The 16,827-nt window shown below is 52.9% G+C and overlaps 1 protein-coding gene across 3 annotated transcripts in view; it reads left to right on the forward strand.

Moving 5' to 3' along the window:
• Positions 1–298: 298 nt before the first annotated feature.
• The window catches only part of LOC138103592 (receptor-type tyrosine-protein phosphatase T-like), a 29,107-nt gene continuing 12,578 nt past the window's right edge, over positions 299–16,827 (forward strand). Inside the window, exons 1-8 of one of the 3 annotated variants that reach the window (XM_069001996.1) lie at positions 299–467; positions 9,297–9,521; positions 9,971–10,213; positions 11,049–11,285; positions 12,544–12,780; positions 14,039–14,281; positions 15,016–15,306; positions 15,690–15,787. In XM_069001996.1, coding sequence (XP_068858097.1) covers positions 365–467; positions 9,297–9,521; positions 9,971–10,213; positions 11,049–11,285; positions 12,544–12,780; positions 14,039–14,281; positions 15,016–15,306; positions 15,690–15,787 — 1,677 coding nt within the window. In that variant the 5' untranslated portion in view covers positions 299–364. Of the gene's footprint in view, positions 468–8,050; positions 8,077–8,829; positions 8,957–9,296; positions 9,522–9,970; positions 10,214–11,048; positions 11,286–12,543; positions 12,781–14,038; positions 14,282–15,015; positions 15,307–15,689; positions 15,788–16,827 lie in introns of those variants that run through there. The other 2 variants (XM_069001998.1, XM_069001997.1) reach the window with 2 other exon arrangements.

A 16,827-nucleotide genomic window follows, 5' to 3' on the forward strand; every position in this document is an offset into this window, starting at 1 on the left:
ATGGAAGCCACATGTTCCTGCTACAGCCCAGCCAGAACACCTCACAAGTCCTTCTGAGATCTGTGCTGGGAGAGAAGGCAATGCAGCTCTGGTTAGTAGCTGCTCCTGACAGAAGACCCAAAACCACTGGTTTTAGACAAGCGATTGGAGACAGCGAGATTGCAAAAGGGTCATGGAGCTGAAAGAAGGCAGCACTGACACCAGCGGAGTTTCCCTCTCCAATGAGGAAGCCTCTTGCACCATATGTGATTTCTCTGCGTGCCTGCTTCCTTTCTGTGCTTGCACCGCTCACAATCAGACGGGTGTGCACTGAGGCAGCTGGCGTGGCTGAGACCTCAATTCTGCCCTGGGAGCATAGGCAAATATGGCTCTGCAATGGATGTTTCTCCTGCTCCTCACACCTCTGCAGGCTGCACAAAATAATGGTAAACCGTATCCCAGAAATCGTGGAAAACCCCAGGAAAGAGGTAAGAAGTGCTCCCTCCTCTGCCCGCAAGACAAGGTTTTACTGTGCTCCTGCCACAGAGCTGTGGGGCGCCTTCATGGCTTGCAGGATACAGCATCTGTATCAGAGAGGTCTGATGTCCACACTGGGGCCCCAGTCCACCAGCTGGGTTGTGGTTACGAGGAGCTCTGTTTGGGGATGGAGGGAAGCAAAGCTTGGGGTGCTGGGAAAGTCTCTGCAGAGTCTGTAGTGTTCCTCCATGGAGATGGAAATACAAGATGTCCATCTGTCCTTGCACAGTGTGAGGGTGCCTAGTCCTCACCACAGAGGAGATGGGCGCTAGTGCCCAAAAGAGACCTGGGGAGCCATGAGCTGAGCCACTGCGTGCCCAGGAGAGCCTGGGGGCAGGAGTTATAATATTCTGGGATTGCACTTTAATGGGCTTCCTTGGCACTGGAAGGGTCAGGGTATCCCCAGGGTTCCTCTGGGCTCTTCCTACATTGGCTGCACACTTTGATGCCAGCAGAGTCAGTGGGAATTTGCAGGCTCACTGACTGCACTGTGTTATCTGCCCTCCCAGGAGGCTGCACTGTCCGGCAGTTGAGCTGTGGGTCCAGGGACTGTGACCTTGCATTAGTCTGTATCTGTCTGAATTGGAGTATTTCTCTAAACTAATTTTCTTGGAGCTAGATGATAAAAATCATTAAACTAGCATCTAATCATGTCATCCTGGTCCACTGCAGTGTTGTGTCTGGGTGGATGCAGGCTAGAGAAAACAGCTGATCTAGTGGCTGTGACAGAGTACAGGGAGTGGGATCAGAAACTTTAATTGCTGATGTGAAGTGGCATTAGGGTCTGTACTGTGTGAGAGGCGTCACGGGAGCCCATTTCCAGGGAAAATGTGACCGTGTGGTTGCAGACAGTGGAAGCACAGCACACTGTCACGCAAAAAACAAGGGCTAAAACGGCAACAGAGGATATTCTCCTGCCCAGAGCATCTTCCTGCTCCCCAGATCCCTGATGAAGCTGTTCTCCCAGGCCCACATGTGCAACCATGTCACGTTGTGTGGCTTTCCTGTTTGTTTTCAAGGTGCACACTAAGACCAGGATCTGTCTGTGTTGTGTACAGTGGGATGCAACAGGGGCCTGTAGGCCTGCAGACCCTTGTCACACTCTGCAGATCTCAATCACCCAGCCATCCCCAGAGGAGTCTGAGGCTGCCTGTGGCAGAGAGGATATTGCTGAGTTTGCACCTTGGTGTTTGTGAAAAGAGGAACCAAGACAAAAACATGTGGTGGCTGCGCCCAGCAGCGTGAGCAGCCCTGCCTGCATCCTCAGCACGTGTGCTCATCCCATCCTGGCACCATGCTGATGTCCCACCTGATGGATCAGGGTCCTTCTCTTGCAGAAGAGCAGGGCAAGAAAGATGGCTGGAGTGAGGCAGGAGGGTCCCTCCCATCCCTGCTAGGGTGGAATGGGCTGACAGTGGCAGTGGGGCAGGGTAAAGCTGTAGGACAGAGAGAGGGAACAATAGGGTGGGACCCCTGATTATATCCCATGTCCCTGGCAGATACAGGGTACAACCCATTGTGCATGGTGCCACAGAGAACAGTGCAGAGAAGAGCAGCCCAGCCACAGGCACAGGATGTGGTTGTTACGTGCGGTTGGCATGGCTGCTCTGCTCACCCCGTCACGGGGACACTGTACACCGAGCAGGGTGCATTGTGTCATTATCCTATTGTCACCTTATTGCCTTGCTGTGCTGCTCCTCTCACAGGGTGTTTTTCCTCCCTGAAATGCCGTACCTGCACAAAACTCTCCTCCCTTTACAGTCCCAGTGCACCTGAAGGCAGGTGGAGAAGCTTCTAGGGCATGTTTTCTGTGCAAATGCACGGTCTGTAATCCAAGCTGGCCCTGACCCCTTTTTCATCAGCCTTGCTTGACACTGTGTAGTGATCTAGTGGCAGCTGACAAGAAGTTCTAAGGAGGAGCACAGCTGCCGTGACTGGGGGGTGGGAGGGTGGTAGTTAAAACTAAGCCACACCCAATCTGAAAGTTTTTGTGGCAGTCAAATTCCAAACTGTGCCTGAGCAGATCCTGTGGGGAACATGAATGCTAAGAGGTACTGCACAAGAGTGCCTTAGGCTTGACACCCTAGGGGTGGTGAACTGTGTGCTCCACCACGCTTCCACTTCCCATCATCAGAGCACAGATTCAGGAAACATGGATTTTGCCTCCCATTCTTAGACATCTCTCAGATGTCTTTAGCATCTGGTGGACTGCTACAGGTTAGCCTGCCTCTGTTTCTCAGCTCCTCCCACAATGCCTTATTCAGTGACCTGCTTTGCCACCCCCTTTCCCTGCCATGACTCCCAGGCAGAGCATCCCCAAGGTCTCTCTGAGGCTCCTTTTCCATCACTCTTGAAGACCAACTCAGCAGCTTTGGTTGCTAGTGAGTACAGGGATGCTCTCAGACCCATGTTTGTGTTCTCAGTACCCTGCAATAAACTCTCCACTGACAGAAAGAGTGACTGCTTTTCTTAGCTCCTCTCAGCAAGCACAGGGCATCAAACACAGCAAGACTGCAGCGCACTTTGCTGTCACCTCTCTCAGCTGCTGAGCTGCCCTGCCAAAAGGGTTGAACTTTGCCTACTGCTTCTTAGGTTTCACCTTGTCCTTTATTCTTTGTGTGTGAGATAATATAATGTAAGAAAGGACACCTTCTGCTGGTAAGCAAAGGGCTGAACCCAGGAGCCTGACCTGAATTATCAGCATAGCTATTTCTCTTTTCTCCTGATCCTCCCCTTCTGGCCCATGCTGGGGCTTTGTTTAGCCTGCCAGGCTCAGAACTCCTTGCAGCAGGGGCAGGAAGTCCAGATATTTCTGTAAAAGGCTTTCTATATTCATAGGTAATAAACAATATGAGCAAGGAGGGTATTCATTCAATAACATCAACCAGGAAAAATACCAAAACAGTAAATATCTGCCTTTTGGAGGCAAATAGACCAACCTTTTGTCACCACTCCTGTCTTGGGCATTCAGCATTTCCCATTTCACAGTGAGCACACATTGCACGTTACAAAAGGTGCCTATTTGGTCACATCTACACCATATTTTCCTTGCTGAAATTTCACTTGACTCAGCCTCCTTCCTCTAGCTGGGGCAGAGAGCCTGTGGGCGGCTCTCTGCATACCACTGTGCAGAGTGGTATAAAAAACAGTGTCTGAGGACTGTTCCGTTACTCTCCCAGTTGCTGTTAATCCCTACAAGGCTGAGTGTTTCTTTCCCATTGCTGTCTGAGCACTCTCCGTTCTCCATCCGTGCACCGGCTCCCCACATACATCCCGCTGCTTTGTACAAGTGGTGAGCTCCATCTCTCCAGTGGAGGTCCCTTAACAGCTTCCCATGGATATCTCCAAAGCACTCAGTCACCCTGGGTTAGAGCACAGGCTCCTTTCCTTCAAGGTGCCCTTTCCCCGTGGCAATTCTTATGGAAAGGAGTGTAAGGAGGGTGAGGACAGAGGTGTCCCTCCCGGCCTGTGCATCTTGACTGCACCCAGCAGTCATGGATTAGTTTCTTCCAATGAGCCTCAAGTGCTAGTCACATGCCTGATAGGCTTGGACTTACTGGAGATGTGAGGCCAAGTTGGATTGTAATCAGCAATGTTCTTGAGGTAAATCAGGCATGGACTGAAAGTGTCTTCTCTTCCCCATTCTGCAGGGAAGCAGAGCTTTCTAGGCTTTACCCTCAAACAATCACCAGAAACGCCACCAGGAGGGACTCTGAGCAGCTGTAGATGCCTGGATGCAGATGGTGTCAGTGCTATGACAGGGGGTTCAGCTCCCCTGCAGCCGCAGGAATGTGGGCAGGAGGGAAGCCCTGGAGGAGCTGTGATGTTTGGGCACTGCTGGCAGGGTGCTCTGTGTGCAGGAGGTAAATAGGCTTTGGCAGTCCCTCAGGCTTCCCTGCTGGGGTACACTACCCCTCTGCAAGGCAAGCAAGCTTGTTTTGTCATGCCCATCCCTCTGTCAGACTGGGTTAATTCCTAGAGTGGTTTCTGATGCTGGTGCATTCCCCTGTAGTGGTACTCTCCAGTCACTGGCTTCTTTGAGTATGGGAATGAGCTGTGGGTTCTGCCTGCCTTTTCTATCTCTCCCACCCACCCCTTGGGCTCTGCTCAGCACAGTCCATACCCAGCTTGGGTCTGGGTGCTGTATCAGCCTCTGTCTGCCCCATACCTGAGCACAACAGGGGCACACCTGGCAGGTCAAAGGGCACAGGGGAGCCCATGGGGAATTTAAAAAGTCGGGCCAGATTATCACCTCCATTCTCAAATTCAGAGAGATGCTCTAAGACCCATGTTTGTGTTCTCAGTGGCTTGCAGTGCAACTCTCCAATGCAACTGGAAAAACAGTGGTTTTCTCTGTGGAAACAGTGGTTGCTTTTCTTAGCTCCTCTCAGCAAGCACATGGCACCAAACACAGCTCAGGGAGCTTGGGAAGGAAACAATGAGTCGCAGAGGACAGGAATGCCCCTGGTGCTTGCAAGGGGCCCTGTAGGCAGAGGAAGAGCAAGGAGGGAGCAAGAAGGTTTGCCTGCAGGACTGCTCTCCCGTGTAGTCTTTGTGTCCGAAGGGCAGATGTGGCCACTGACACACTGCTGGCACACGTGTCGTCTTTGCAGAAGCGCGCTCCACGTGTCTACCCTTGCCTGAGGCTGCACTGGAAACCACGCTGCATCCCATCAGAATCCCACCATTCCAGCTCAGAAGACACTGACAGGAATACTGAGGAAACCCTGGAGCAAGTCTGCACCTCTGTGGAGGCCTTCTCACCTGAAACAAAGACAACAGAGAAGAGGCTGATGTTCCTGGCAAAGGATTAAGTCTGATAAGTAGCCAGGTCTAAGAAGAATGATTCACTGGAGTCCTGGTGAAGGTGGATAGGCTAGTCAGAAAAGTGTGGCTGTTATGCCAGCTCAATTAATGCAATCCCTTTATACCTGCTTCCAGCCCAGGAGTCTTACACAGCACCTATTTTCTTGTGCCCATAACCAAGGGAAAGTAACCCAAGTTGCAGGGGGCAAAAGCAGGGACTGCCAGAATGAAGACCAGCCTGTGGTAGGAAAACACCAGGTTTGAGACCATCTGAGGTACCTGAAGGTGGGACCTGATGAGATGCGTATGTGAGATCTGATGAGATGCATGTGTGGGTCCTGAGGGTGGGGGAAGAGGCAAAGACACTATCCACCATATTTGAGAAGCTGTAGCAGGGAACTTCCAGTAAAGGTCCCACTGACTGTAAAAGGAGAAGCACAACCCCCTTTTTAAAAAAGGGAAATGAGGGAGACCCAGGGAACTACAGGCCAGTCAGTCTCCCTTTGGTGCCTGACAAGATCATGGAGCAGTTCCTGCTGGAAACTTTTCTAAGGCACATGGAAATGATTGGTGATGACTTCACAAAGAGCAAATCATATCTGAGAAATTTGTTGGTCTTCTATGGTGGAGTGACAGCATTGGTGGAAAAGGGAGGAGTGACTGATCCACCTGGACCTGTGCAAGGCATTTGACACGGTCCTGCATGACATCCTTGTCTCCAAACTGTGAAGGTGTGGGTTTGATGGATGAACCATGACGTGGGGGAGGAGTTAGCTGGATGGTCACACTCAAAGTGTTGCAGTCAGTATATTGATGTCCACTGGCACAGGTTGCCCAGAGAAGCTGGGGATGCCCCATCCCTGGAAGCGTTCAAGGCCAGACTGGATAGGGCTTTGGACAACCTGGTGTAGTGGAAAGTGTCCCTGTGCATGGCAGGGGGGCTGGAACTAAATGATCTTCCTTGGGAACCTTCCAGCCTAAGCCATTCTATGCTTTTATGAAAGACTGAATAAGTCCTAAGTGCCTGTAAACGATAATTAGCATAATGCTAAGTATGCCTAATTTCCGTTGTGCCGAAGTTGCACTTTTTAGTAAAAGAAAAAAATTTAAACTTTAAACAAAGACTAGCTCTCATTTGTGCTACAGTAAGTCTGCACTGTACTGCACCTCTAAAGCAGCAACTATGAGATGTAGCTTTTTCAAACACAGAGTTACCCCTGGCCTTTCCAAGGAAGCACGGTAAGTCTAGAGAGGTTCATTCACAGTTGTTCTAGCAGTAAGAGCTTTGCTGTATGAAAAGACTCAGGGAGAGCTGGAAGCAAGGCAAAGCTCTGCTGTGCAGCTGCAATCACCCTTGCCAGCAGAGCATCCGTGTTTGTGCAAAGACGCTGCCCCAGATACCTCGTGAAATCTGCATCTGTGCCAGCAGAGTACCTGCAGAGGAGAGTTTCTCTTTTCCTCCTGGTTTCCTGCCTGGCAGGTTGCCGTGAGTGGTGCTGCCAGTGGGGTTTGTGTGCTGTGGGGACTCTCACAGCTACCAGGCAGTGTGGAACAGTTACAAAAGGAAAAACGATGAGGACCCCTTGCACTGAAGTCAAGAGTGGGGCAATATGGGAGAGGCCAGCCATGCTTGTGAGCACTCACAGCCCCCTCAGTTCCTAAGGCTGCCTCCACTGGCGAGTTTCCATCCCCTCAAATTGCTTCTTGTTTCAGGCCAGGCCCCATACGACTCTTTTCAAGCAACAATTGTTCACATTTCTGTGGTGACTCTAGGATTTGTATGATGGACGAACACTCACAGAGAGTTATATTTCTTATTATGTGAAAAGTGGGATCTAATCAGACAGTAGAGACCCAAATTAGGGCAATACAGAGAGCCAGCAGCACTCCTGTCTAGAAGTTAATGAAAATTAATATGAAGATTTACTTCAATCAATTGCCCAATCTACATGCTGCAAACCACAACCAAATGTGCAGCCGTTGAAATACCTACGTGCAGTCCCTGTCGAGCCCCTTCTGCCAGCTCAGATGAGGGGCTGTGGCTCGTCTTGGGTGAGGATGGGAGGGATATGGGACAGGTGGCAGCTGCTCCTAGGAGCCAGCAGATATTTTGTGAGAGGGACGAAGAAGAGGAAGTAACAAGTGAAACATCCAGACCAAAAGCAAAGTGGCAACTTGAGTGGGATTTTGCTGCAAACAAGTGTGCACGTGGGTGTGAGCAGATCGTGTCCAGCATGAATGACAGGAATGCAGATGAGTAGTGCAGCAGAGGGTCTGGTGCACTCCCACAGCATCTGTGTTTGTGGGAAAGAGCAGCATCCCCCAGGCTGCTGGATCCCTCTGGCTGGGGTGTCTCTACAGCAGAGGGTGGCCAGCCGGGCCTGTGGATAACCCTCCTGCACTGCCCCTGAGGGTGTGAGGAGGGTAAAGCACCTGGGGGCTGGGGCTCATCCTGGGAGATGCTGTCTCTGCCACCCCTCTGAAGAGAGGGAGAGAGACTGGCACCCCTCTGGATGGAACACCCTCACCCTGAAGACGCTGCCGGAGCCCAGTGACCCTCAGGCTCTCCCTCCTGGCCTTTGCACACAGGAAGATGTTCAGCTCCCTCTGGCTGGGACCCCAAATTGCAGTTTAAACCGAGGAGGAGCAGCTATGCCTTGAACGAAGTGGTGCAGCTCAGCTGTGCTGGGGAATCTGTGCTATCCATCCCATGGATCCAATGCATTCTGTGGAATGACACTGCCACCTGCAAATGTAAGCACAGGCCTGCACCACCCTGACCCAGGGTCCTGAGCTGGTGACAGACCCTCCGTAACCTGGTCATGCATGTGACAGTGCAGGAATGGCAGGCCTGGATGCCTTGGCTTTCCCCCATGTCCTGGCAGTGATGATGCTCTTTTTGTCTCAGCACCTTGCTGTGGGCACCTGCCAGGGTCTGTGCTCCTGGAAGGGGTTCAAAGGCAGGAACAAGGGGCCTGCACTGGGGCCTGGCGCACGCCGCTGTGACTGGGAAAGGAACAGCGCTGCGCCTCCCTGAGAGTCTGCCGTAGGTCTGGAAACCTCTGGGGTTCCAACCTACAGTTAAAGATCCTCAGAAGGGGCTGTCAGGCCACCATGCACATGCTCACTATCCCCAGAGCGATGCTGAGCAGGATCACAAGCGACTGAATCACCAGCGTACTGACTGAAGGCAAAGAGATCGAAAGAAGTCTTCTGTATGGGTTATGAAGATGTTCCAGGGACAAAAGATGTTAAGGGAGGGTCCAAGGGTTTTATAGGGATACAGCCCACCAATCAGGTTTGGGCAAAGGGGAGGTGAGAGTACAAACTGGCTAATCGGGGAAGGCGGGAGGGAGCAGGGAGAGAGGGACCAATGGGATATCGAAGGGTGAAGAACTTTCTAGGACATATACATATTCAACAGGGTGATACAAGGACATATACATAAAATGAGGCAGGGAAACGATAATTGACAGTTTACATAACAGGACAAGGGACTGTGGATGCTCATTATCACCTTGTGAGAGGGTTTAGACTTCCGAGACAGCCCACCAGGAATTCAGGGCTGCATTCTGTCCCTGCGGCTTACTTGCCACTTGAGAGGCAGCGGCAACCACTGCCACAGGGGCCTACTGTATGTCCTGTGCCTTCAGACAATGACTGGGCATATGGCCAAGGTGGTGAGAGGGGAAGGAACTCTTTGCAAAGGCTGGAGAGGAATTCAGTCCTTGCTCAGCCTTATCCAAATGGAGCCTGAGTGGGGAAGCCTACAAGTCTGTAGTAGGCATGGATGGAACTGCTCATGGATGGTGCCTGCTGCCACCAATAACTCTGTTCTAGGCTGCAAGAGAGGGATTTGGAGTTGAATGTGGTAACCAAAGGAGATGGACCCTGTCAAAACCACATCAAGAGATATCCCAGCAGACCTCCTCCCATCCTGCTTACATGTGCTCCTCCTCCTCTTCTCTATGCAGAGATATGCCAGCAGCCCCACTGGGACTCACAGCTCCAGTTTAGCCCAGACCAGAGTTTTTACTGGGTCGGTGAAGAGGTGACAGTGAGCTGCTTTATGAACAACACTCCTTCCCTGTATGTGATCAGATGTGCAAACAAGATTTTTCCAAGTTGGAAGGATGTTTGGGAGGTGAAGATTTTGGGATCATGGCAGAGGTTGGCAGAGGACCTGACCTGCACTACAGGTATGTTGGGGACCAGTAGGTCTCCCCTGCTACGTGCACTTCTCACTGCGGATGGGACCTGAACATGCCGCTGTATCTGTGAGACACCTTGGGCACAGCTCAGAGTCAGGTCCCAGCTGGGAGCAGTCTCCACAATGGAGAGGGTTAGAAGCCTTCAGTGTGGGACAGGTTTTCTCTGTCCCTGCATCTCCTCCCAATCTGTTCCTGACCTATATGTCATGGGAAAGTTGGAGTGGGACAGATCCTGCCCCGCAGTTCACCTCTCTCCCAGTGGCCTGTATCACCTCCTTGCCCAGGCACGTGCTCTTTTTCTGCTCTTGGGGGCCCTTGGGTTTCCTCATGGTGTTGAATACTGACATTAACCACAGTCAGTCATGGAAAAGCCTTGGTCCCTCTCCTGCCTGAGCACTGCCTGTCTGAGAAGGACTCTCACATTTTCTCCCGGACAGAAAAATGCTCAAAACCTCAGGGGAATGAAAGACTTCAGTTTTCAGAAGATGAAAGTGAATACCCACAGAAGAGAGAACTGACACTGACCTGTCCTGAAGGTTTTGAGCTTTCCTTCCCTGAGGTCAAATGTACAAAGGAACTTCAGGTAATGAGTGATGGAAGAACAGTCTATGGAGATGTCTGGTGGGGCAGGAATGGCACAGGTGCCTGGACACGCATTGAGGAGGATGTGCTGTGTATGGGTAAGTGAGGCTGCAGCAGCTCTCCTTTGTCTCCCCTCTACCTTCACCCGCCTTGGGGCTGTGGTGCCTGTGAAAACCGCTGAAGAGGACAACCCAGCCAGGAGACAACAGCTGGGAAAGCTGAAAGCTCCTGCAGTGGCTCTTGAGCAGGCCAAGTCTGGGGCTCCCAGCTGGGTGCCCGGGCCTGGAGCAGGATCCAAGGCTGCCACCAGGTGCCCATGAAGGTTCCATTACCTTTACTGTGCCCCCAGGTGCCACCCTCAAGTACAAAGGTCTGCTTGTTCCCCTGCTGGCCCACGGATAAGGGACCTGGGGGACATCTCCTGCACTTGCAGGAGCTGGAGCAGAGGGGAATGAAGGGAGCCCTGATGGAGCAGGGCTGACTCAGCCCTTGGCATTGGGACAGGAGGCTGTATGGGAAGGTTCTGGAGGAGGAGCAATGCCATCCATCAGGGGATGGGGATGCAGAGCTGTCCCATGCAGGAACAGAACTGTGCTCGCTGTGGGCCTGGCAGTGCTCAGGAGAGATGGGCAGGGAGAGACAACATGGGAACATCCCTGCTTTGGGCTGTGGTAGGTGGATAGAACTAACGACAGACAGAAGTGGATGGATAGGGGAAGGTTCATAGATGAGTGATCCTTCACAATTTCCATGCACAAAGAAAGCCCCTCCCCAACAAATTTTGCCTGCAGGTCACATCCCAGCAGATGGATGTGTCACCTTCCCTCCCCCTTTGTTGGCTGAAGGAGTTGCTGGGGATTTGTCTCCCACCACCCACCCATACCCCATCTCATCACCTCCAGCCCAAATAATACCCACTTTCACCTCTGCCAGAAATGTGCCAAAGGCCCCCGTGGGACTCCACACTCCAGCTGGCACCAGACAAGAAGCATTACGGGAAGGATGAGAAAGTGATGCTGAGTTGTCCTGAAGGTTTCCAGCCATCCTTCCCTGAAATCAAATGTCAATTCCAGCACTACGAATATGACCAACCTGTATACACACCCTCTTGGCTTGGAAGAGACTCCAGTGATTCCTGGGTCCCCATTCAGTCCCATGTGGAGTGCATCGGTAAGGGAGGGATCAGAAGCAGGCTAGTCCCTTGCAGTGGGAGATCCTGTGAACGTGTCTGAGGGGGGATAGCATGGGAAGGTCAGGGTTTTTCCTTGGGCCCAATGTTGTGAGGCTGGTGGCTGTGAAAGCACCTCCTGCTTCCAGGAAGAAATTCACCCAAAGATTCACATGCCGTTTCCTAGTGCACCTTGATCCCAAACTCCTCCTGATCGCCTTCAAGGGATCTGCAGTGACCACCTCCAGTCTCTCACTTTCCATCCAAGCAGGCTGGCGGTGGCAGGGGGACAATGCTGCTGATTGTGGTGCTCAGCTGGGCATCTCTGGTCTCCTGCCATCAGGGCTGTTTGAGAGCAAAGCCTGAGCACAAGTGGCTTGTCACCAGCATTTCCCTTTGTGGCTGTTCAGAGGTTGATCCGAACCTTGTGAGATCCCTTGCCTGCCCCTTTGGGAGAAGGAAGATTGTATTTTAAGCCCTTTCAGGCCTCACAAAGCTTTTTGCAGAAGCTTGAACAGGCAAGAGCTCCTTCCAGGAGCCAGTGTTCTTGTCTGTAACAATCACAGCCACAAAGCCTCCCCCTGCAGCACTGGACAAACTGCTGGGACCAGCTGTGCCTACTCAGCCTGGAGGATGGTGGATTTGGTGAGAAGGAAGGGTTGTGTCAGGAGAAAGGGGCAGGGGCATTGGTAAAGCAGGAGATGTGAATGGAGAAGGCACTGCTCACCCCCCTGTCCCACTACCCAGCGGTGTGGGGCAGGAGGAGAGCGGCCAAGGGACTGAGTGAGAACAGGGAGCCCAGAAGTGTCACAGGGGCATGGCTGATCCCTGTGGGAGGGATGAGCCATGGCTGAAGGGACATGCATCCCAGCAGGAGGGGTGGTGCCACGGCCCAGCAAGTGCCAGCTGAGCTGCGCTGGGCAACAGGCCTGAATGAGAGGTTGGAGGGTGTCTCCTGGTGCAGAGGTGATTGTCCTGGGCATCTCCCTGCTGTGGGCTGTGGAGAAGGGAATATGGTGCCCTGGACACAAGGGTGAATGGGGAAGGTTCATAGATGAGTGATCCTTCACAATTTCCATGCACAAAGAAAGCCCCTCCCCAACAAATCTTGCCTGCAGGTCACATCCCAGCAGATGGATGTGTCACCTTCCCTCCCCCTTTGTTGGCTGGAGGAGTTGCTGGGGATTTGTCTCCCACCACCCACCCATACCCCATCTCATCACCTCCAGCCCAAATAATACCCACTTTCACCTCTGCCAGAAATGTGCCAAAGGCCCCCGTGGGACTCCACACTCCAGCTGGCACCAGACAAGAAGCATTACGGGAAGGATGAGAAAGTGATGCTGAGTTGTCCTGAAGGTTTCCAGCCATCCTTCCCTGAAATCAAATGCCAATTCCAGCACTACGAATATGACCAACCTGTATACACACCCTCTTGGCTTGGAAGAGACTCCAGCGATTCCTGGGTCCCCATTCAGTCCCATGTGGAGTGCATCGGTAAGGGAGGGATCAGAAGCAGGCTAGTCCCTTGCAGTGGGAGATCCTGTGAACATGTCTGAGGGGGGATAGCATGGGAAGGTCAGGGTTTTTCCTTGGGCCCAATGTTGTGAGGCTGGTGGCTGTGAAAGCACCTCCTGCTTCCAGGAAGAAATTCACCCAAAGATTCACATGCCGTTTCCTAGTGCACCTTGATCCCAAACTCCTCCTGATCGCCTTCAAGGGATCTGCAGTGACCACCTCCAGTCTCTCACTTTCCATCCAAGCAGGCTGGTGGTGGCAGGGGGACAATGCTGCTGATTGTGGTGCTCAGCTGGGCATCTCTGGTCTCCTGCCATCAGGGCTGTTTGAGAGCAAAGCCTGAGCACAAGTGGCTTGTCACCAGCATTTCCCTTTGTGGCTGTTCAGAGGTTGATCCGAACCTTGTGAGATCCCTTGCCTGCCCCTTTGGGAGAAGGAAGATTGTATTTTAAGCCCTTTCAGGCCTCACAAAGCTTCTTGCAGAAGCTTGAACAGGCAAGAGCTCCTTCCAGGAGCCAGTGTTCTTGTCTGTAACAATCACAGCCACAAAGCCTCCCCCTGCAGCACTGGACAAACTGCTGGGACCAGCTGTGCCTACTCAGCCTGGAGGATGGTGGATTTGGTGAGAAGGAAGGGTTGTGTCAGGAGAAAGGGGCAGGGGCATTGGTAAAGCAGGAGATGTGAATGGAGAAGGCACTGCTCACCCCCCTGTCCCACTACCCAGCAGTGTGGGGCAGGAGGAGAGCGGCCAAGGGACTGAGTGAGAACAGGGAGCCCAGAAGTGTCACAGGGGCATGGCTGATCCCTGTGGGAGGGATGAGCCATGGCTGAAGGGACATGCATCCCAGCAGGAGGGGTGGTGCCACGGCCCAGCAAGTGCCAGCTGAGCTGCGCTGGGCAACAGGCCTGAATGAGAGGTTGGAGGGTGTCTCCTGGTGCAGAGGTGATTGTCCTGGGCATCTCCCTGCTGTGGGCTGTGGAGAAGGGAATATGGTGCCCTGGACACAAGGGTGAATGGGGAAGGTTCATAGATGAGTGATCCTTCACAATTTCCATGCACAAAGAAAGCCCCTCCCCAACAAATCTTGCCTGCAGGTCACATCCCAGCAGATGGATGTGTCACCTTCCCTCCCCCTTTGTTGGCTGGAGGAGTTGCTGGGGATTTGTCTCCCACCACCCACCCATACCCCATCTCATCACCTCCAGCCCAAATAACACCCACTTTCACCTCTGCCAGAAACGTGCCAAAGGCCCCTGTGGGACTCCAGACTCCAGCTGGCACCAGACAAGAAGAATTTCAAGAATAACGAAGAAGTGATGCTGAGTTGTCCTGAAGGTTTCCAGCCATCCTTCACCCGTGTCAGATGTTCAAGCAAAGTCCGGTCTTCCACTCGTGGGAAACCTGTGTACAGAGAATTCTGGACTGGAAGAGACTCCAGTGGTGCCTGGGCCCGCATTCGGTCCAGCGTGGAGTGCAGTGGTAAGGAATGGATCAGGAGCCCTCTTGGCTGCCTTGCTCTGCCCTCCCTGAACAGGGAAAGCAGGCTGGGGGGCACAGGAGATTTCTGGCTCCGTGCTGCCTGGGGAAATGGCAAGTGCTGCTGAAGGCAGTGTCAAGTCCAGCCTGTGGATCACCACTGAGGTTGTCAGTGATAAGGGTCTCCCTGAGGGCTTCTGGCAAATTGCTGTGCACAGAGGAGAAGAGCATGGGAGAGGGATGTGTGGTGGGGTTTGTGGCCAGCACGCAGCATCACAGTTTGAGCAGGATCAGAGTGCTTTGCTGCCTGTGTCCTCTCAGACGGTGCAGCTGTGAGCACCACAGCTTGCTGCATGTGGGCTGGGCCCCCTCCAGGCTCTGTGGAATGGTGGGTGCAGGCTTGGCCCCCTCTTCTCACAGCTTAGGGCATTCATGTTCCCTCCAAGGGAGAGCAGAGCTGTACCTGCTGGACCGTAGAGATTCTGGGACACACAGACACCTCAGTTTTGAATCGATGGGGAAAATTGCTTGAGCAGCAGTAGTCCCCTCGCTCACCCACATTCATTCCTGTCCAACTCCTCCTGCTCCCCTTTGAGAGAGCTGCAGTGACCACCTTCAGTCTCTCCCTTTCCCTCTCACCGGGCTGGGTGATGAGCAAGGTTGTCTGACTGCAGCATCCTTGCATGGCTGGGAGTGGAAGGGAAGAGCGTGACCTTCTGGCAATCTTTCCTTCACAGAAGTCCTCCAGGTTGTCCCCGGGACCTTTGAGATTTCCAGCACCAGCATCAAACTGAACTGGACCTGCAGGTTCCCTGATGCCTGCCAGGGCATGAGGGCCGTGTGCCGGCGGGCAGCGCCTTCCTCTCCTCCCTGTGAGGCTGAGGAGATGAATGGAGAGCAGATGTTACATGGCCAGGCAGGAACATTCACCTGCTCTCCTTTGCAGCCCTTCACTGAGTATAGTGTCACCATCAGCCTGCCCCCCAATGCAACCCTTTTCTCATGGTTGTTCACGACAGAGGAAACAGGTATGTGAACAGAAATATCAGAGACAAAGAACAGTCCCGAGCTGTGTCACAGGTGGATAGATGTTCTCCTCACCTGTCAGCTCATGCAGAGCATCTCTGCTCCCTGCAGTGATATGCCTGGGATCAGGGCTGCTCAGATCCTGGGCAGCTCTGGGGAAGGGGCTGTGAGAGCCCTGAGCAGGGCACGTCCCATTCTCATTGTCCCACGCCACACCCCACTGTTGTGCTTCCCCCTGCTGCAGCACGTGCAGCCTTTGCAGGGAACAAACCCTTCTTGGGAGTCCCTTTGCAGCCTGTCCCATGGCCAGGAGCTGCCTGCACCCTCCTCTGGCCTCAGCTCCTGCTCATGGCCCTGTGTGTGACCCCACTGTCTGTGCTTCCAGTGCCGGACAAACCGGAGGAGCTGCGGCTGGATCCCGACAGGGGCTCTCTCACGTGGAAGGCGCTGCCCTCCTGCAAAGGGGAGATCATCGGATACCAGGTACCAAGGGACCAGGGCAAACCTTCAGCTCCGGGCCTGGAGCTGTGTGCAGGCAGACTGGGAAGTGTGGGAAAGGGACGGCTGGGATGAGCCACAGTTCCCAGCCTGTGAATATCTGGCTTTGATGAGCACAAACATTTTCTATTTCATTCTTGACATGTGTCATGCTGTGGAGATGCCCAGAGAGGTGGTGAGTTCTTCAGGTCCTCTAGGCTTAATCCCTGTTTCTGCTCTGCTTTGGGCTTGGCAAACATCTGAAGATTGGTCTGCAAGACATGGTGATGTGTCTTCTGGGGTGGCATCCCTGGGTTTCCTGTGTCTCTTGCATACTTGTTTCTGGTTCCTGCCACAGAAAAGCCTGTGGTTTGAGTAATTCTCTGAAAGTCCCTCTTGAAAGTCTCTCCTCCAGAGAGCTGCACTGTTCTGTGGACTTTTCCTCAATGCATGGCTAGAAGCATCTCCTCTGTCTCTGGATTTGGGGCATGTTCCACAGCACAGCTCTCCTCTCTAGCAGTGGGAAGGATGTGTGTGCTGGTGAGATAGTCCTCAGAGTGCTCTAGGCCCTCTCTGACAGAGGACAGAGGTCTCCACGGTGTGACAGGGATGTTGCATGCTGTTTCTTAGCTCTTTCCTGTAGAAACTGCCAGACAAGCTCTTGACAACACTTTGTGAGCCTGTTCAGCTCACCTGCTCCCAGACACCAATCTTTCTGTCCACTTTCAGTTGTCTTCTCTTTTGCATAAGCCCAGAACATATTTCTGTAAAGGCATCAAGTGAGAATGGCCAGGGATCTCATGACGTATTCAGATGATGCATGGGCAAATGGGGATCCTTCATCTGTATTACTTATGGAAACTTTAGTGCTTCTCCTTTTCTCTTAGAGAAAGCCTTCAGAGTCCAACCTTACACAAGGGAAAAGAGAAGCTCAGATTCCTCTTGTGGAGGATGTCACCACAGTGCCTCTCGTGTTGCAATGCATCTGGGATGACCTTTCCTCGGGTTCAGTACATGTATCTACAGCCCTTCAAACGAACAGCATC

This window comes from Aphelocoma coerulescens (genome assembly GCF_041296385.1).
Source record: "Aphelocoma coerulescens isolate FSJ_1873_10779 chromosome Z unlocalized genomic scaffold, UR_Acoe_1.0 ChrZ, whole genome shotgun sequence".
NCBI lineage: Eukaryota > Metazoa > Chordata > Aves > Passeriformes > Corvidae > Aphelocoma > Aphelocoma coerulescens.